This window comes from Siniperca chuatsi, linkage group LG10, assembly GCF_020085105.1.
Source record: "Siniperca chuatsi isolate FFG_IHB_CAS linkage group LG10, ASM2008510v1, whole genome shotgun sequence".
Classification (NCBI taxonomy): Eukaryota; Metazoa; Chordata; class Actinopteri; order Centrarchiformes; family Sinipercidae; genus Siniperca; species Siniperca chuatsi.
In genome coordinates this window covers 1,200,724-1,223,101 of record NC_058051.1, presented here as the reverse complement: position 1 = coordinate 1,223,101, position 22,378 = coordinate 1,200,724, and the positions used below count along the sequence as shown (strand labels likewise).

Sequence of the window (22,378 nt, the reverse complement as noted above, 5' to 3'; positions counted from 1 at the left end):
AGCAGGACAGAGCAAGTAGGAGGTGACAAGAAGCTGCAGCCAATGTCCCTGGTAGCTCGAGTGACGAAGAACACATCTTTGTTCAGTGACTGTTTGTGTACATGCCGTCTCAACCTCACTCTGTTTCCAACTGTGGCAGCGAGGAAGGAAAGACAGGACAGAGTAGCACATCACTGGGCCGTCAGATGCATTTGTACCACTGGCTTTTCTGTCATCGCTGTCTGCAAACCATCCCTCTGTGGTGGAGCAGGGTTTCAGAGGAGTGGATAGTGCAAAATAGGCTGCGAAAGCTTCCTCTGTTTTGGACTGTCCCTGGCTCTGCGTCCCCTCAAAGGTCAGCACTGTCAAGACAGTTTGCTATTGGTCAAACGTGCAAAGTAGCAAGTTAAAGTTAACGAAAGCTCGATGCAAGATTAGATGAAGATTAGTGATATTCCATTAAAATAATGCTGGTGAGACTGTGCCGAGTATGTTGGTTGGTCCGTCTGTCTGTCCAGCTGTTTGGAACAAAACATCTGGACGACGTCGAGCCAGATAACCAAGACATTTGGTATGGAGGTTCATGCTCCCCGGGAGATGATCCCTTTCCATTTTGAACACTCCATGAAGCGTGTTGTTCTGCCGTGATCGAGACAGAAGGCCACCTTTGTTCTTAAATAAACTAAGTGGCAGACTGACGTCACATTAACTCAGCATGTTCCTGCTCCCAAGGACATAAACCTTTTAACTGTGATGGATAATTACTGTTTATTATTGTTGGTAGTCTTGTATTTGTGGTAATAATTCCTATTGGTAACAACATTGCTCTGTGCTTGTACCTGCCATACTTGTGTGGTAGGGGTGTAATGCAAGGCTGCTCTGCATCTGTTTCTGTTTAACGATCCAGATTTGTTTCTGCAATTGTACTGGAAGTGGACGCGGCTCATATTGGAAGTTGACAGAAATTCTGCTAATCTGCCATTTATACTCTGCATATATATATTTATATGTTTTGCTGCCAACAAAACAGTGTGATATTTTAACCATGTACCTGAATTAATCTAATAATAAAATATGATTGTTTTTGAACCCTGCCTTCAAATGATTTAAAAAGTAAAAGTGAGTCTAAATAAAACCTGTGTAACTGTTAATGGTCCGGGTGGATTTAGAAACGCTCCCTTGACCCATTTGCATGCACTTTTGAGACGGTCCCTAACTTCAGCTCCTCAGTTAGGCTTTGGCCCATGGAATTAGTCAAAATTGATTTGGAGCATTTCCAAAAAAAAAATCCATTTTCAACATCGTCAGTGCCTATAGATCAGTATCTGTCCTGAAAAACACACATTAGCAGAAGTATAGTGTGAACTGTGTGTGTGTGTGTGTGTGTGTTTGTGTGTATTGTGTGAGCATCTCCGCCTTTTCAAATGTAACAGTGAACAAAACAAGACGAAACCCTGAAAGACGGGTTCATCAATAAAACGCTGCATTGCTTCTCATTGGGAGCTGCCTGCTGGCATTTCTGCTTTCTGACCCAAGATCTAATGTGACATTTTCACAATGGCAATATGCAGCAAACAGACACACACACCCCCACGCATGCACACACGCATGGCTGCACACACAAACGGGTCACATTTCAGTTCAACCACCGTTAGACGTTGAATGTCAGTGTCAGTCATTTTAAACGAAAGCTGTTGATGGCTGCTACAGTTGTGCCACAATTCATTATCTTTGTCTTTTTATGTGCAAAAATTCCTAAAAACAGATGTTTACAACATTAGATCATCATAATTGAACACTGATCAACATATTGAATTAGAACCACTTCAGGTAAGAGGTTTCCCACAGACAACCTGTGTAATATTGACAGATTCTCCAGTAAATATGTAATTAAGCAAATTGCTGGTATTGATCATATCCAAGGTGAACCCCAATGACTGTAGCCCTTTCCTTTCTTAATGAAAGGACTATATCAATAAACTTCCAATGGTTCACACACACATTTTTCAATGCACCTTATTTTGTTTGGTGACACCTGAAGTCACAGATCCATTCTTCAATCTGTTTATCTAATATGAACATTGTCATCATGATTGTCCATACTGTAATTTTAATATGTTGTTCTATTCTGTACACACGGCATCTACTTCCTGTCTGTCCGTCCTGGGAGAGGGGTCCCTCCTCGGTTGCTCTTCCTGAATCCAGGGTCCGTAGAAGGTGTCGTATGCTGCACGGATTGTTAAGCCCCTTGAGGCAAATTTGTGATATTGGGCTATATAAATAAAATTAACTTGACTTGATATGATTACTTTAAGATGTCATTGTGAAGATCAAAGCACAAGTATTCATGAATATATCTCATCAAGTCAAACTCTCATGTCGGCGGCGTGACACTGATGGTGCCAGGGTTCCCATAAAGTTCCCATAGAGATCGCTCAAAAGCAACATCTAAATTAGCCCTGTGGCCCTTTAGGGGTTGCAATATTCATTCCACACCACAATAGAAATTGAATAGAATAGTATGATATATTAGACAGTGGGCGAGTTTTTAACAGGTTTCGTGGTTCGTTTAGTTCATCTGCCACCGCATAGCTATATAGTTTAGAGAATATTATAGATCCGAGACGAAACTGACACATGTACGTGATAATCTTATCACGAGTGTGGCACATTTCAGATTTTTTCAGCGTTTTCAATAGTTCTGATATTGCGCTTAATGACGGCTGTTTCTACTTGTTGTAGAAATCAACCAATCAGCTTTGGAGGCAGGATTAAGAATAGGGACATACTTGTCCTACGTTGCCAGCTAGCTAACAAGCTACATCCATGAAAAAACTGAAACACTGCTACAATATTACGACAAGCATGTGGGAGATGGACACAGATTTAGTCAACGGAAAATGGTGCAGACAGATATGTTAACCGCTAATATTGTTAAGGGCAAAACAACCCTCCCCCCCCAACAAACACAAATCATCCAGCAAGAACACGATGTCAAGCTGAATGAATGAAGAGGCACCAATTGGCAATTCTTCCTGATGGTCAGGCCTAACCCAAGCTAAAAAAAACCCTAAATTAGCCCAGCTAGCAGCCTGCTAGAGGTTGCAACACACCACAATAGCATATTTTTGGACAAAAAAACACTCTATTGATTTTGCTATGGAGCCTTACCAGCAGTCAAGCTAAACATGTGTGACAAATAAGTTTGTCCTCAGGGTGAAACGTCATGGGTTTTCCAAATGAAAAGCATGAATGTGCTCAGTCCTGTTAGATTTTTATATTTTTGTAGAGATGTGGAGATATCTCACTCTGGACAGACGTACTGGACAGATGGACAGACCAACCAGCACCTCCATCCCTAGCTCCTGCTGCTAGTGAGCCAATGACAGGACTTTAAGGATGCCACATAAATGTTGGCTTTTGTCACTGGTAAACATACTGAACTGTCTGCCTGTGATATGACAGTCAGCAAAGATGATAACTACTATTCATTTGGGATCACAAAAGAAACTGTCACTTGTCATTGTCATTTGCAAAGTAAGTCTGTTGTCAAACACGACAAGCTCCCAGTCTGTGGCTCCCAGAGGAGATAACACTGAATGCTACAGCCAAGGCTTTCTTAACACAAATACCATTGTTACAATTGATTGAATTTTCTCTGGTTGTATTGTTAACTCATTCATTCTGCCAGTGAAAAAGCTCTTCTGAATGCAGCTGTAAGCAAAACCTTATTTTCTATCCCAAACTAAAAGTGCGTATCGTTACTCTCCACTTTATATTTCATATTGAGGATGTGTTCAGGCTGATGCACAAAGTGTTCTTTCAATAATTTGGACCTTGCGTCATAAAAGCCTACTCTCATGGGGGGGGGGCTTCCTAAACAAATGACCATCACAAAAATGATTCCAATGACTGTTTACTATAGTTTTGGTTTGGTTTACGCTCAAGAACTACTTGGTTAGGGTTGGGGTTATCCCTGGGGTTAGGGTGAACACATTTTTCTGAGCATATTTTTGTTCGTATGGGGAAAAACCCTTTTGATTTTAATGATCTTGCGATGTGAATTGAATATCGACCGAGCCAGGTATTGGCCTTGAGAAACCAGCACCCGTCACCCTCTGACTCCGAATATTGGAACATGACTCAGAATATTATGCAGCCAGTTCCCAGTGACATCTTACCCCCTGCCTCTACTGTAGCTTTAATATCAAACGGCAGCAGATTTCCTTGACAGTAGCAGGTGATTCAACTCCTGCCCCCGGGGCCTGTTGGAAAAATCCCTAAGATGCATCCAAAAAAGTCATTATCATTCCTGTCAGAAAGCCTCAACCTGCAACCTGAGCCTTATTAAAGAGACTGTAGAATTATATTCATTCCAGGGGGAACAGCTCCTGACTGATGAATGGCATGAAAGCATGCTCATCAAACTCTGGCAGTATCCCATGTGGTCTGTCAGTACGATATAACACTTAATATCTTCTTTATGTTCGGTAACACGGTTTAGATTGCTCCATATATACTCTGCTAAGGGGATTTAGCAATAAATGTAATGGGACTGGAGCGTACATTGAGGGTATAGAGAAGAGGGACGCTCTGCGGCTGGACGGGCTGGACGGAGCTGGATTACATTATGTCAGTGGCGGAGAGACGGGCCCTAAATAAAGTGTCTGTCGTGGACAATGGCCGCAACCCTCTGCACAGCACATTCACTAGGCAGAGGAGTGTGTTAGCTGTCAGCCTGCTGTCTCAGTCCTGCTCAACAGACAGACTGAGGAAGTACGGCTATACAACTCCTCCCAGCGATTGGGGGGGGGGTGACATCGAATGCTCATCTGCATCCTGTCATTAGGCTGCTGGACTGTCAGTTACAGCCTTGTGCACAATTTGCATTTGTATTTGTTTATATATTTATCTTCAGTTTGTATTTTGTATGTTCTCTACTGATTCCAAAAACTATCAGTAGTTGTAAGCTTCGCTCAACATTCCTCCATCTGCACTGTCTTTGGTGCAAGTGCTTTTAAAGTTTTTGCACCCTCATCTTGGTGTGAGCTACAGAGACACCTTAAACTAGACTATTTCATCAGCATGGACGATTATGAAAACAGGATTAAGGACTACTTGACCACGGAATGCACTGGGCCTGTTCCTGAACACTGCTAAATGACTGATGGACGTTATTTGTTTTGTCTTAAGTCTGCTGCTTTTTCTTTTATGTGAAACTTTTTCTGCTGCTGTCTTGGCCAGGACTCCTTTGTAAAAGAGATTCTGACTCTCAGTGGGAATATTCCTGGTAAAATAAAGGTTAAATGAAATAAACAACATAAAACAATAAATGTTATATTATCCACAGTAATCATTATTCTTGCACTGTTTGTACTTTGCAAGCACCTTACACTGGCACTACCTCCATCTGCATGTACTCTATCACAGAGGGAAGGTGGGAAGTGCATTTCCACAGATGGCCTTATAGCTGATCAATATTCCTGCAGGCGAGCTGGTCAGTGGCCTGTGGAGGCGTTTCTCATAAAATCAGGCGGGAGGGGTTGACAAGCACTTTAACAGCTCCTTACTGTAATGATACTGCTCGTTTACTCCACTAATAATGCATTAACAGCAATACTTTATTCACCACTTACTATCATTTAAAGTATACGTCTTGTGATATTATATATTTATCTTATATTCAACAAATCCGATGAAAGACGCAAACCAGCAGTGAATGTATCCACTAACAAGTGTTGTGTGCGTGTCGCAGCCTGATGCATCTCCTTCCTCTGAGCCACAGAGCTCCACTGTTGTTAAAAACACATCAGTGATCCTCACTGTTGCACTGGGTGACATGTTGCTTCATCACCACGAACACACACACCGACTCAGTCCCACACACACCGTCTGATAGAGGAAATCACTGAGTCTTTTTTGAAAATGAAACTTTATATTCATGAGCCATTTTTAAAGACTTACGTCTTCAGTGGGAACCAATGGGCTCGGAGCTGAGTGACACAGAGAGCAGGTAGGGAAGTCAGACATCAATGACATGGACTGTTGACAATAAGTAAATATCATCGCCAGCCTCGGCCTTTAAAGTTATAACCTCTAAGATTTCAGTCCTGGTTTGTTTTGCAATACCTGTGGTTACTGGTGGTAACAACATGTACATTTTCTTAATACAGGTCCCTGTTCATTTGGAGTTTCCGCTCAAAATGACCAGCATGTCGACCACTGGGGGCAGCAAACACGCCTCCTTCAGAAATGCAACAGAAGAACAACTTGAGTATCTGTTTCCAACCTGAGCGCTGAGAATTTACGTCATGTTTTATTAAATTACACTGAAGAAGACCAACACGGGAAAAGATCAGCTGCTGTGTTCCGCAAGCGAAATGCACATATGCACCAACTTTCTCCTTTTGCATCTTGTTCAGGACGTGCATGCATAATGTCCTGCGAATCCCTAGTGCATGAGTTTGAGCAATTTGAGTCCCATGCAGCAAAGGCGGACTCCGCCAGCAACAATGAAACCTACTATAATTAGAGGAAATGCCGGCCATAAATAATGAATGAAAAATGACAGTGTTATAACTTCACTAAGTTCAAATTAACAAAATAGTAATAATAAAGGGAAAAAAACTGCGATTAAAGTTTATGTTAAGGGTTTCCTAGAGAAAATCGGTCAGTATTAATAAGATACATCACATCTGTCACGTTAGTGGTGAAAAAGCAGTGTACCTCTGAGGAGAGCTAAATGTGTTACAGTAAGCTCAGGGAGAAGCTGACGGCGCTACACTCCAGCGTGGAGCGGCAGTGTGGGCATTACAGCTCTATTGTGCGGCTTTGTGAAAGTCTGATTACAGCGCCCGGCACTGCTTCTCCGGCTGTTTGCTCCTGTGAGCCGAGGTGATCCAACCAATGACTCGCTCTATGGTTACTGGGGGTTGGGGGGAGGCTGGCGAGGATGGAAAGGAGGAGAAGGGGGGGTGGAGGAGTTGGCAAGCCCGGATGGGGAGTTGTCAAAGATAGATGTCTTCATTTTGCCTGCTTTTCCTTTCATTTTCCCTCTGTTCTCCCTCGTCGCTGTCTCTGCTCAGCCTCTCTCTGATTCCATCTCTGTCGCTGAGGACGACGAAGCCAAAACGAGACTTTGGCAACTGTACTTCGGCAGGAGCTTGTTAGTGCGCTGCCTCCCGGGTGATCACCTTTAAAACAGGGCTGGGCTGGTGATGTGTTTGAAAGTGATAATTAACAGCTTGAGCCCCACGAAGGAAAAACAAAAGGACATTTAATTTCAAAGAGTCACATCCAGTCCAGAACTCCAAGCTTCAGTCGACACATGAGCCACGTGCAAATTTCAGCAGGAGCCTCTTTTGAAAGATTTATTCACCGGCACCATAGAGAGCAGTGAATATTCATGTGAGTAGCAAAGCCAAGAAGGTGGCAGCGCACATCTGACAAAAACTGGGATCAAGTAAACAGAAGCAAAAGACAGAGCAGAATTTGTTTTCATAAGCGATGAGGAAGACGAGTCGGGAGGCTGAAGCCAGTAGAAACTACTCTGACGAGCACGAGGAGCTCCTCATCCTGAGCTGGCCTACTTCTCCAAAGCCGCATGCAAGTAAAGTGTGAATTCTGGACTGCTTGCTTATCTTACCTTTCTCTGGGCTCAGGCTGCGAATATTGCTGGAATCGTCCATTGGTGTATTCCCAAAAGAGACAGAGCTCCATGTGCTGCTAAAACAGGGGTGGAGGGGCTGGCTTCACCCAAACTACCATCTGGAGGGCTGCTACTGTCACAGGCATGCCTCGCCCTGTGGGTGTCATCATCCGGGGTGTGACAGAAAACGCTTTTCGGGGAACTTACCTCTCCTCTCCTCTTTCTATTCTACCTTTCTTGTACAGTCTTTCCTCTCTCCTCACTTTCTGCCCATCCTCTCTGTCTCTATGTGCTAGTGTGGCGGGGAGCAGCAAAGACAATAGTGAGGTCTTGCACACTTCTTCTTCTGCCTCTACTGTACAGACTGTAGGGAGGGGGTGTTGCCTGGAGAGCTTTGGGAGCGCAGTCAGTGCAGTCAACCACTCACGGCTCTCATATGAGAGGGGGAAGCGCTCGGTTCAAAGCCGATCACCTGGGAGAATGAGCGCTATTAGATGGAGGAGGGAGCAGTGGGAAAAGAAGAGAGAGAAAAATGGGGGAGGGAAAACTGAAAGGGAGGAGGATCAGGAGAAGAAAGCGGAGGGAGGAAAATGGACTGAAATGTATCTGCTGAGATAAAGGGGAGGAGAGTGAAGAGGGAAGAGAGGGATGCCAGAGGCGCGAAGAAGGCAAGGTGGCTGTGATTTGCAAGTAGCTAAGAGCAGCAGCGTGTGGCGCGCATGTTTTATTCAACACGGAGCTGCTGAGAGAGAGGACCAGCCAGGCATGGATGGGTTTGTCCCAGCAGTCGGCCAAGAGAGGGAGAGACAGATGGGGGGAAATAACAGAAAGAAGAGAGGAATAAGAGGAACTTCTCTCCATTTCTATGATTTGGGTCTGAGGCCAGCGGGAGAGCAAGCAGCCTCCGACTCCTGAGGGAAAGAGTGTGTATGTAGTGTGTATGAAAGTCTGCATGTAGACTAAGGCTGGGTGGTATTGCCTGACAAACAGCAGACAATAAATTAAATTATGTCTTCTGAAATAAACTTAATTTGCTTTGAACAGTGTAATTATGACTCTGGCATTTGTTTTATTTTGTTTTACTGAGGCAACATTTTGGAAAGTGCGGTCAATGTCATGTCTCTGTGTGTTAAGTACATGGTTAGCCTGAAGGCTGGGGGCAGGGGACACAGCTGGCCGGGCTCTGTCCACACATACACCTGCCAACACCTCTGAAGCTCCCTAGGTTTACCTGTCATCCATACACCAGAAGTGATTCAGGTCTGCTGAGCAGAACTGTGCAACCAAGTGTTGATAAATCCACAGATCTTTAGTTAAAATTGTATTTGATCACAATGTTAAGATGTCAAATTCAGTTTACTAATCATGACCACTCAGCCAGTGAAAACCGTTATATAATGTCTTCTGTGGCTCAGGAGGAGCTTCGTCAAGTCTGAGAAATTACCCTGATGATGTCATAATGATGTCATCAGGTCATCTCAGCCAGTCTTGGAGACTACACGTTTTTAACAGAAAGCCTGCATTACAAAACGGCTTGGGGTTCGAAAGATATGGATCTCATGAAAGACACTATGGAGTTGAATTATGGGAAATGTAGGATCCAGTGTTTTCAGCGCCTGGTCCATACTAGGGACTGAAAATGAGGATATCTCATCCTCTGCTGTTTCACTTTTGACCAATCTAGTCTCTTGCAAGTCCTCAAACTTTATGGAAATGCAATGCTTAATCATGCGAGAGCCCCATCAACTTGACTTGTAAAAACAAGATCACCACACAGCTACGTGGAAAATTTCATTCCATTTATTTATCTCTTAATACAATTTTTGTTGTAGTTTTAATAGAGATTTCCCACACTTTAAATTCAATCTCAAAGGCTTTTCTGTCGTAACAAGAATGCACTTCTGATGGAAACACTGAACACTCGTCTCTGAGTTGGCAGCAGCTTCAGTCTAAGTCTCTCGTTAGTGGCCTTCTTTGACCCATACTGGCTGAACCGTAGAGTAGTGGGGTGGCAACAGTACAAACACATACAGCGGATGCTTGATGAAATGGAGATGTAATGCTCGGTCATATTAATGCCAAAGCTAGTGAGCTAATTTCTGAATGCACCTTGTAATCTTTGCAGGGGTTGCTGGAGAGGAACTGAAGCTATTTAAAGTCACAGTACATCACCATCAAATACAAAACAGAATTTACAGTGTTTTCAGCAACTTTCAGCTATTGCATGAATAATACACATTGTGAATTGTCTCACCTCATGCATGTTTCATGAGGCAGGGACAACAAACCTCCGCTCTTTTGTACATGCATTTTCAAAGGCCGCCACTAAATCATAATCCAGCACCCCAGGAGCTGCACCAGAACCTGTGCTTCAACCAAAAGTCAAGCTTCATTTATTTATCAGTGTCCTCTTTGTAGCGTGCAACACCTCCTGCTGCTTGAATGAGCTTTGGGCATGCTACAGTAGCTGTCCACTGAGTCACGGTATAGTATAGCAACAGGACCTGTTTCACACAGCCGGGGCCTCAGGCCATCTCTGACACAGCTAGAAGTTAGCTTAGAGCACGAGAGCCGTCCATAAGGACTAGTGTAATAGTCTCTTAAGTGTGTATGCATGTGTTTGGGTAGTGGGGGGTTGGGCATTAGGGCCCTGAGGGATGTTAAAGGGCTGTAGATGGGGGCTGGGGGCTGTACCATGTACCTTTCACTATCATATAAATTGGACAGATAGATTATATAAAATATGACCAAGGTCTGGGGAACAGAAGCAGGTGCATGCTGTACCTGCACCAATGCACTGATTCAGATGATTGGCTACGATGTGTACAGAAATATAAAATGAATGTATACACAGTGTAGTACTGTAATGCATCATATCCATTATATCAGTGGTGGACTAACTGCAAACTGCAATATTTCCCCCATGGTACCCAAGGAAGGCGATCTCCCCATCCATCCAAGTCATGTTCTATATTTTTCTTATTGTTAACAATCCCAAAGACCTGAACCATCAATGTGTTAATCTGTCTCCTAATACTTTCCGACTTTCCAACCCTGTCTGTGTTCTCGAAGGAACCATAACTGATTTAATGAGCCATGTGTACTTAGACTTGCATGGCATAATCTCTGAGACAAGCATATGCTACTGGCAGGATCAACCAGGCCCAAGCCCATTGGTTCCTACTAAAGACGTACAATAAATCTTTAACAAGCCTGAGAGGCCACCACGATGGCAGCTCACAGTGGCAATGGCAACATGCTGATGTGTAGCGAGTAATGTTTACCATGACTGCATGGTAACATTTGCTAATGAGCATTAAACACAGAGTACTGAGGCTGATGAGAATGGCGTGATTTTTATTTAGTATTTGGTGATAAACCAAAGAAGTATCGGACAAAGTGACATTTTGGCCAACAATTCAATTCAACATTACAATTCATCCTGCGGAGAACATAAATGTCTGAATAAAAATGTTTGAGACTCCAACAGTTGTTCACTCTAAACCGGGTCTAAAATGGGTCACAAATATATAGTTTCCTGTTTAAAAAGGCTCAGTAGTTTCCTCAAACAGCTGCTCGCTGTAGTTTTTATCAGACCAACAGGAGGAAATTGTGCATTTATTAGGGACTATTTTCAGTGGCGGATGAATCCACATGTGGTGCTGTAGTGAGTGTTTGGGGCAGCAGGACGGTGTGTGTGGGGCTGAGTCAGAATAAAATTGATTTTCATAATGTCATGGTCTTTCCTCTAGCTCCACTATCAGGCCAAAGCGTCCACTTGTGAACATGAAATGTCAATAATAATCTAATGAGCACATTGCCATAAAACTAACCCCAGAAACTTGTACAAAGGAAATTGTGTCCAAAACTCTTAGTTTAGTGTGATGTAAAGAACAATACAGCCTTTGAATACTGTTGTGAACTGAAAATATAGCAAGAAATGTAGCGTACAATACAGTCTCATATTGTCTTATAAATAAGTCCTACACTTTCTATCTCCCCTCACTCTCTCTCTCACCTGTGATGTCTCTCTCTCACGGCCACATAGACACACACACTCATGCCCAGTCACCTGGAAACTAGAAACAGCTGTCCAGTGGAAGCCGTCCAGCTGCTGATCAAAGCAGCTAGTGACTCCAAACACTTGATCTGTACATTTCTGTCACCCTGTGTTAGTGCTGTAAAAATACCAGAATTCAGTCATTTGTATGACTTTAATATGGAAATATGTGATGTTACTGCACTGATTTCAGATGGCAGCAACAACTGTATTTTTTTATTTGGCTCCTGGCCCCAGTTTGGTCACTCAGTTTTCGTGGCTGGGATTTAGTTCAAAGGGAGGTGGAGGTTTGACAGAACTCTGTGTTTTCATTTCATTCAGTCTCTGTGGTTTCACAAAACCCATGTAAACCCTGACACTGAAATTTGGAATATTAAAGGTAGCATTAAAGGTAGCAAAAGTAACCAAGTGTTTCAGGAGCCCACAGCTAACGGCAGCTGAGAGGCAGGACACAAACCCTGGTCTCTGGTGTCAAAGTCCTGTGCTTTGTACGCCCAGTCGTCCACCCTAAGGCTTCTCTTTGTCTGGAATAGGAATGTCAGACTTCCTCAATTGAAAAAAAACAAAACGTTGCCAGTGACATAATTCAGGCAGCAATTTCTTCCAAAATGTATTTAGCAAAGCAAATCAGTAGGATATCATAGGAGACAAGGTTACAATCCACCCACGAAGCTCCATCAAATCTGTTGATGATGATGATGATTTTTTTTATATATACCAGTCTTTCAGTTTGGATCACGTTTCAGCAGCAAGAGGCCACCGTTGCTATCTGAAGGCTGTGGAAACATGTCATGTGCAGGAATAAGAAAGGCTAGAACTAGAAGGCTTTGTGTCACTTCTAGGTCAGCTGTGCCACCATGTCTTTTATCTAGCAGTGCAGCGGGTTATCTCGTGAGCTCTTGTAAAAGCAGAGGATTGATAACATCGACGTGGAGCAACGACTGAGGGAACGACATCGATCGATAGCCTGCTGGCCAGCCGCTGGTTTTCCAGTGATGTGGGAGAACCAAAAGTCGCCGCCACTGACTCTTTGAAGCCTGATAAGAAATTCGACACAGTCTTAGAGCCCACGAACACACTATGAGGGTCATCAGAGAGCCTGTTTCTGTTCCCTTTGAGCCCACCTCTTCAGCTTGTACAAGTGAACCCAAGCAGAATATTGACTGATTGACTCACAGGGGAAGGTCACGCTTTAGTGGTGGGAACAAAAAACCCACACAAACTGAAACCACCCCCGAAGGCGAAGACTCAAATACAATTTAAGTGGATTTTGAAATGGCTTAAAGATATGAATTATAACATCAGCTCAGACAATCTTTTCTTGTTTTTTCTCAGAAATGTTAAACCTCTATCTGGATTCATCTTAAGCCAGTGTGAAATTATTTTGGCAATGCTGAGGAAATTTCAGTGAAATTTGCCATTTCCATTAAATCTTTCTAATTTTGGGCCTACATTATAATTTGCATTCTTGGATGGTGACGCAGCTCTATGGACTGACAATGTCTTGGACATGTTCAGCGAACAGTTTCTTACATGGTATGAGTGGAAATGGAGGGGAGAGTGAAAGTTAATAACCTCAGCTGGATGAGTGGGGGGGCCAGCTGCACCCTCTGTGGATTTCTTATTAAATGTGCGGGTATTTGTATGTGTGTGTTTATTTGGACTTGTGTGTTTGTGTGTGTGAGAAGTGCAGGTGGCCTGAAGCAAATGGAAAAAGGAAAAGCGCATTTTCCAGGCTGTCCAGCGTTGGATTGAGGGTCACAGGGTTCAAATACGAACGCTGTCATTGAGGAAATAATGTCAGGGGATTCAATTTGTGCTGTAAGAGCTAAAAGCACTGACAAGCAATGAGACATACATCAGATACAGCAGGACGCAACTGAGGTGCTGAGCATCATGTAGCATCAGTATGTTGAGAACCAGGGACTCCCTCTAGGAACAAAAAAATACTCCGATCCTTTACTTAAGCAAAAGTAGCAACAGCACAATGTAAAAATACTCCGTCACAAAATGGAATTTCATTGAAGTAAAATCACACGGGCAGATTGTACTTAAAGTATCGGAAGTTAAAGTACTTATAATGCAGAATTGCCTGCAAACTGTCTTGACAGTTCCAGCCTGTGAGGGGACGGGGAGAACTGGAGAGTCCAAAATTAAGGAAGGATCATATTACTTCTACCACACCATCCGTTTTTATAATCCTGCTCTGTCAGGGCATAAACTGCTCCACAAAAGAGCACTTACAGTCCGCCTAGTAACCGAGAGTATAAGCAGTCACTATGGCCACCGAGCTTTCAGATCCTATTTTGCAGGACACACAATATCTGTAAGAGGAATATGTTCGAATGAGCAATGTTTAACACTGGTCTGCACACATAAACACTTTTTGTACATGTCTACACACAGAATAACTGATGTACAATGAAGGTGCATAAATGTAGGACACTAGTTTACGGTACCTTTCAGTGACAGTGACAGTAGAAATGTAAGTTACTGCCCTGGAAAGAATCCACAGATCTTTCATAGACCATACGTTTGTTTCCACATTTCTTAGTACTGATCAATTTTTAGGATCTTCTTTGAAAACACTACTGAATAAGTACAGTTTATTATAGTGCTACTATCCACATGCATCGCTTCATGTGTGAGTGTGGGCGTGTGCTCATGTGTTTGCTTTTGAAAGAATATAAGCTCAGGGCCTCCCCCTTTAAGTGTTGGTGTACTGGAGGGTGTGTGTGTGTGTGTGTGTGTGTGTGTGTGTGTGTGTGTGTGGCTACTGAGCCCTGATAACTGGATAACTGATAAGCACAAATTCATTTCAAGCACGCAGTGCTAGAAATTTGACATCTGCATTTCTCTTTCTAATATGTTTGGAAAGCTAGCTGAACATATTGTGCCCCTAACTGTGCGTGTTGTTAAAGCTCATGTGAGCTGTTTACATTAGCTTGGATGGTTATTGATGAATCTGTAGGCTACTGTTCTCTTTAGGTTCGTGTTTCTGGAAGTGTCAGCTGAAGCAGCTGGGAGAACAGATGCATTGTGATGCTTTGTTAGGTGTTATTTTGTTCCATTGTGAGTTAAACATCTTCTGTTTCTTTGCTGTTGTCAGTTCATAACAGTCTGACGTGACACAGAAAAACATCAACCAGGTTTTACCTGTCACCTGCTCTACCATGATTGGTCACTTTCTGAAAGGTGGCAGTGATGAGTGTAGCACAGCACTCAAAATATTGCCCGTTCATGCAGTGATGTGGACAATAAAGGGGGATGAATGACAGTTCATGTTTTGTCCGTGTGTTGGCTATTATTCAGCCAGACATAAACAAGCAGACTGGGCCGACATAACAACCTGTGGCCAGAAACCAGAGCATGGTGTCCTTTGGTTGGTGCATTTCTGCCAATCAGATTTTATTTCCCATCGAGCGATGGTTGTCTTTCACAGATTTCACAAAAGAGTCCTGGGTGTACCTTGTCATTATGAAATCGACCATGAAAAAGACAATTACTTTTTCATTATCATTTGAAATGAGTATGGTTTGTGTTACGGTACATTTGAGGACTAGACATATACAGTATGTACAGATTCACAACAGCAGATTTGTGCAGCCTGTAAGCGTTTCTTGCTCAATGAAACACTGAAGTGCACCAGTTTGCCTCTTCTGTCTGCTTTTGGGCCCAAACCCCATTGCCCTGCATAACTCTCCGTGACAAGTTTAAATTTCTGATAATGTATCTTGACACACAAATGGGAAATTAAATTTCAGTCTGATGAAATGACTTCTTTTTAAAGAAAAAGTTCCATATCATCATTCCTCTTTCTATCTCATTTCAATTGATGCCATTCATGTATAGCATGGTGGACACAAGTCATTTCTTGAGTCAACCTGAATTTCCAGAAATGTGATCTTTTATATTTTGTTGTTGCAACAGACAACTGTGCAACTGCGAACTCATTTTTAATGACCTGTGATTGATAACATGGTCTGAGCTTTAACAGGATACTGTATATCCTAAGGACAGGACTACAGTGAGATACATTTTTGCAATGCATTTCCTTAGGGATTTTTTAAATAATGTATGTAGCTGGAATTAAAATTTCCCATTGTATGTGGCCTCATTTATCATGTGTGTCTGCATTAGTACAGCACCATTCACTGTAGCCTCTATCTGCTACAGTCACTGAGGCAGCGTACACTGAGACACCCAGGACAGGTTACCAGTCCATCATTGCTACTGGGGAAGACAGACAAACCAATTCACACCTTGTTTTCCAGAGGTGCATGTCTGTGGACATAGGGGTGAACCTTGAATAACTCTGGAACATGCCTGGGATTACAGAGAAGTGTTTCAAAGCCCTTGTTCAGCTGAAGTGCTCTCAAACAACTACTTAGTAACTCCAGTCATTGTTTCACTTCCTGAGTGTTGAAGAAGCAGAATTAAAAATGTCTGAACATCGTAAAGTGGTGTATTGATTAGAGCAGTGGTTTACGGCTGTGTTCATCCCGTGAATAAACTGACAAATGGCTGTAAATAGCCAGTCTTAGGAGGATGTTGTAACACATCTAGACCACAATGCTTTGCAAATAAAGCAGCTGTGACTGGCCGTTTTGAGAGCAACCACTATCTTGTTTTACACTCTGCTGAGAGGCATCTCATTATTTTCCTCTCAGTGGGAATGAGTCTGCATCATCAGCAGTGTTAGTTACTGCCTGACTCACAACAGCTAATTGGACCAGTCATTGCTGGAGTAACATCACTCATTAGACTGTGCAGAGAGTTGCGTTGTCAACTGGCTGGTTGGGTAAATCCTCAGGGTTGATCTGGCCTATTAATCAATGTTCATAGTTAACATGTGGTGTGTAGATTATATTCAGATGTCAAGGGGAGCAGTTAGTTTTAAATAAACGGGGGCACTGGTTGCCTGAAGAAGGGTCCTTTGGGGCCCTTGAGGGTCTGGGGCCCCAGAGCAGTTGCCCACTTTGTGCGGTCAGTAATCCAATCAAACTGCACAGGTGAACAACACTGGACCAAAAAATAAACTGCTCTAAATGAGAGTCTTTAATATCGGGGGAACACTGAGGGGAAGTAAGTGTTTGACAGTCTTCCAAACTCAAAGAGCTTTTCTCTTGTGCACAGGTCCAAATATGATAAACCCAAACAGTTTCTGTGCTTGAAGTCTTGTGATTACAGTCAGGACTCTGGTCTGTTTTGTATGTTAACGCTTTGTTACAAAAAATAATTAATATTAGTATTAATGAGCCCAAATTACATAGGCACAAACATGGTAAAAAGTAAGTTATTTTTGAATTCACTTTTAAAAAGGTAGAGTGAATCATTCCAAAAAAAGGAAACAAACTCCCCATACTGCCCCTGTGCTTCATATTTACATAAAGAACTGCTGATTGACCCTGGTGGTTCATCTAAGTATTGCACATCCCTCAAAAAGGCAGCTGACGTAAACGTTTGTTTTCTTGCTGTGAAAATTATTAGATTAAATTATTATTAAATGATGTCATGTTGATGCAGTTATAGTGGAGGTATTTCCATATGTAGTGTATCTAACGCACTCTGTCTCAGCGTCGTGAGCATGCTTCTCTGGCCCATTTCTCTAGAGGCAACCTGCTTAAACAGCCATTCTTTAATCCAGTGGCTCTCCATGCGGAAATACTCATGTCTGCACAGCGCAGAGCTATGAAGGCAAAGTGCAGCAGCTGACAGATTCTGTCATAAAGCAGTCTGTGTTTTTCTTTCTACTGCTTAAATGGCGTGTTATCCATCTTCTATGGCCAGATTGCTTCCATCAACTCTGTAGTTCAACCGGAGGCTGTCAGAAAACTGCTGTACTGTAATTAAAGTGTGTGACTGCTCATTGCCTTACAGCTCGCTAACATTTAGAACAGTACAGAACAACCTGTCCATAAATCTTTAAGCTGCACTAATCAATATTTATTTATTAACAATCAATCAAATAACTGTGTGATGTGAAAGGTGTTTCTCGTACTGACAAACCCAAAGAGAATTATCGCCAACTCTGACTTCCACCCAGCTCTACGCAGCTTTTTAGCCTATTTTAGCTCATTATTTTGGTTTTCCAGCCCACAAACTCTGCTACTATCAGCCTCATTTCCAGTGGCAGCAAAAAAAGCTCTGATAAACCCTTCATGTGGAACATTGCATTACATTTGGGAAATGTTACAAAATTGTAAGCATGGTCACACAAATACACTCACAGAGCATGGCGGTGAACCTTGATCATGCATGTGATTTAATCTAAAGCTAATTCTGTAGGGAATGAAATGTTCTCTTCAGGGACAGACTTCATTTGACACTGTCCCAGAAAGGCCTCATGTCTCTCATACCGATGTTTCCTGTTTGTCTCAAACTCAAAACAGCTTTTTATTTGCCACATAGCTGATTTCAGGGGGTTTTTTCTTCCCAGGTCACCATAAATACCCCGTATAACAGCTTCTGAAACTGAAGCGTAGCTCGGCACTGTTATGCTCATGTGTGTTTGTTTAGATGAAAAATGACTCGAACTATCTTGGGAGTAAAGTACTGAATGGAAATGGAAGCACCACATAGTGAGAGAGGCATCTATTCTCCAAAAATACCTCAGTATCTAGACGGGACACTTACATTTGTGAACGGCTGAATTACACTGAAAACAAACAATGTCCTACTAGTTTGAAAAAACCTTTTTAGAAATATATGTGAGAAATACTAAATTAGTAACAAAAGAAACATAAAACAATTGTTTACAAAAAGAGCTTACCCTAAAAAGCAACTCCAAAGTTATGTAACATGTATTATACAATAGACAAACCCAGTGCTAATCCCTAGTGTAGTGGGACAGTTAGTGATACAAACCAGACCACTGATCTCATGAGCAAGAAGTTTTTCTTTTGATGATATTCTCAACATGTCTTAACATAGAAGCACTGCATAATTTAACGCTACTATATGTTACGGCCATGAGTTAATCATTTCAACTTAGTTTCTCCCCTCTGAGAATCCCTACCTCATCCTGGTGGAGGGGTTTGGGTTTGCAGACCCAGATCATTGGAGGGATCAGACTTCCATCTGGCTGGGGGCTGTCTGGGCTACCTAATTGATCCTGCTGCCACTGGGATCCAGACCTGGATAATTTGAAAAAAATACTACAATACCCACGAGTCTTAGCTGCTGTTGCTATGGAGAAGAAGCCTGTTAGAGGCACAAATCAGAGCTGTAGGAAGTGTAATCTTTAGCTTGAGCTCATTCTTTAAGCTGCAAAATTTAAGCTCTGCGATTGGCAGTTTCTTACTGAAATGCACTGTGGGAGTTGTAGTTGACTTCTCTGCTTATGTTTTTATGTCCAGTCTTGTACCATTTGACCTTTTATAAAAGAACAACATTTTCAGTTGTTGATCTTTTGCACTGATAATTCAACCAGGAGAGTTTCATGTCCACCCAAGCCTTGGAGATGCTCCTACCAACTGCTGTCTTCAAACTTTATGCAGGGCAGAGGAAATAGTATCTAAACCCAAACCCACTTTTTTTTAATGGCACCATTTAAAGTCAGATAAACATCAGACATTTTCCAGAATCAGTCATGTCAAACAAATCTTTGGCGCAGTCACTGGTTTTATGATGAAAAGCTACTGAGCTCACAGTTAAAAATGAGAAGGAGCTCAGACTCTTCTCCTGGACAGATTTTCAGTGACTCTTCAGTTTGCATACCTGCTAACTCAAGGCCAGTCAGCTTTGAAATGTAAATGTCATCAGCGCCGGGCTTTGGACTGATGGAAACTCTCTGAAGTCATTAACCTCACATGGCCCACAGACCCACTTTCACAGGCTCCAGTCTCTACTGTGTAATTATGACATTAGCTCAAACAGCAGAGCTTTGTAATACCCAGACATTAGCTCTCAGCTGCACACTCAGCCAGACAGGGTAATAGCAATTCACATTCAGCTGTGTATGTGTAGGGAAAAGAAGATATGAAAATAATTTATCTTCACAAGGGCCTGTTGATGCTCTGAAACAGAACTGCCTTTATTTCCTGAAACATCCATCAGCCTCAAACTGTGTGTGCGTCCCCAGCACCACTGATGCTTTTACCCCAGTTCTGTCAAGTAAAGTGTGTGTGTGTGTGTGTGTGTGTGTGTGTGTGTGTGTGTGTGTGTGTGAGTGTGTGTGAGTGTCTTGAATCCATGTCTTTTACAAAACATGGATACTCGGTTGCAGTCAGTTCAGAGCTTATTTAATATTTTATTTTACCTTTTCCCCTATTTTCTGACCTTTCAGCCGGATAGCTAACTTCATCCTGCAGAGATGAGTTATGTGTTGGGAAAATTGGTAACGCTTCACTTAATGAGCCCATAATTTCCTAGAAAGTTCACGGTGAAGAACTACTGTAGGTTATCAAATAAAACTCGGTATTCAAATTATGGCTGAGTCAGATATCACACACAGATTGTTAATAAGGCTGTGCTGTGATAGCTGTCATTTCTCTTTTTAACGAAAACATTCTTTCACTAACTTCTTTGCTGTTTTCTATCCCTGTTGAGGCTGTGGTCAACGAAACGCAACACTTCCTACTGTTGTTCCTCATTAAAATCAGCAGCACACAGGCTTTTAATGTGACGTTTCGTTGATGGCAGCTTAACGGCGATGGAAGAAATGGCGAAGTAGAAGTGGCTGGAAATAATTAGTGAATGAAAGCTGTATCTCTGTTAGACAAGAGAAACTCTGCAGAGTGGTGAGTTTGACATGACATGACTCTGCCGTGGAATGTACAGAATTTATCAAGACCACAGGTAACTGTAGAGAAAGTCTGAGTATAAAAAAGAGTAAACTCAAGAGGTCAGAAAGTTTACACCGTTTATTCAAGATGTATTTGCACCATCGACTCCTGTCTCTGAACTGCAAACCATTTGAACCTCTTTTCCATAAACAGCAAACAGCACCAACAACAACTAAAACTGGAGCACATCAGAAAACGGGAAGGCTCCTTTAAAATATACTTACTCATAATTCTGTTTCAAACAAAGCTCTGGTTCACTGAGTAATTAAAGGTTATGAATTCACAGTATGCTATTTGGTACTAATTATTTGAAAAATAGAGACAAAGTTCTGAAGTAGTTGTTTTACTTAGTTGTGTTGAGCTAATTTGCAGTGGTTGATTTCCAGAGGATTCTCCTTGAAAGAACTGCTCCAATTAAACTCTAATAACTAAATATTCATTATATACACACATATACATATCTACAGAGGCCGCCATGTTGCACCGCCATGTTTCTACAGTAGCCCAGAAAGGACAAACCAAACACCGGCTCTACATAGGGCCGTTTGCGTTTATCGCTAGTTTCGCGGCCACCGTAGTTTCTCCTCCACGCTTGGAAGGGGAGGGCGAGGCGAGCGGTGTTCACATGGTTGCAAACTGCAGTTTCACCGCTAGAGGCCGCTAAATCCTCCACTCTGCTCCAAGAAGAGGAAAGTAAAGTGAAACATTTAATCCAGAAGCCAACTGAGGTTGAAACTTGGATATGTCGGAAAAGCAGATGTGAATTTTGTTGTTTCTTGTATAAAAATCCAGTTAAATATGATATCTTGTTACAAAACAATGATCCAACTAATCAGTGAAATCTGGGAGGTTTTTGGTGAAAGTGACAGCAACTATGGACAGCATCATAACCAATAAATAACATGGGTGGAAATATAACAATAAGAGGGACAGAGCTGTGCCTGAATGAAACAACAGGGGGATTTTTCAGCCCAGTCCCTGCTGACAAGTGCAACTGCACAACAGTAATGAACCACTGACTAAAATATACGTACAATAATTCATAAAGAGAACAAAATGTTCACTGTTATGAATTATCTCTCACATGTTTCTCCACAGTCTCTACAAGTGCACTGAAATAAATGGAACTGCATTGGAAAATACAGTGTGTACTGTATTTAATGGGATGAAAACAATCTTAATATGACTCATATCTGATTTTTTAAACTGAAGAATAAACTGAAAATCTTCTCGTGCCCCTCAATATGTGTGTGTGTGTGTGTGTGTGTGTTGGAGATGGTTGCTCCATTTGATGCTTGGTTGACCAAGTGCTCCCTCTATTGCACTGAAATGAATTCTGCAGACATGGATGTTCTCCTAGTGCAAATCCCATCAACCCACCCAGTGTCTGTGTGTGTGTGTGTGTCTGTGTGTGTGTGTGTGTGTGTGTGTGTGTGTGTGTGTGTGTGTGTGTGTGTGTGTGTGTGTGTCCCAGTAAACATCCCATAACAGTTAATGTGTGAGACTCAGCGAGAACATTACTATGTGTTATTGCGACAGTATGTGTGTGGTATTATTCAGCAGTTTTAAAATAGCCACGCCACACTCATTATGATAATAGTGTATTATATATTATTAATATACAATCACCTTTCAGTCCCAAGCATCCTTACTGGTCTAATCAAAGTGTGCATGAGGGAATACCAGTCTGTCTACTTTCTGCAGCTCATTATAGGACAGAAGAGATGTGTGAAAAGACATTTTCTTGGTCTGAGCTGCTCTGACTTCTCCACGGTCTGCACTAACCTTTTCAGCCTCATCACTGTCTTCTACTGACTACACCGTTAGAGATGTGGGCTAAACGTTTTCTCCCATCCACAACATCTTCTCAAAGGTGATGTTGTTTTTAAACAAGGATTTGAACAA

At 42.2% G+C, this 22,378-nt stretch overlaps 1 protein-coding gene across 4 annotated transcripts in view; it reads right to left on the bottom strand.

Annotated features, from left to right (window-relative positions):
* Positions 1 to 22,378, bottom strand: part of plch2a (phospholipase C, eta 2a) — a 191,189-nt gene that overhangs the window by 80,103 nt on the left and 88,708 nt on the right. Inside the window, exon 1 of one of the 4 annotated variants that reach the window (XM_044209948.1) lies at positions 7,625 to 8,679. The exons of the other annotated variants lie outside the window; for them this stretch is intronic. Coding sequence (XP_044065883.1) covers positions 7,625 to 7,667 — 43 coding nt within the window. The 5' untranslated portion in view covers positions 7,668 to 8,679. Of the gene's footprint in view, positions 1 to 7,624; positions 8,680 to 22,378 lie in introns of those variants that run through there. 4 annotated transcript variants of the gene reach the window in all.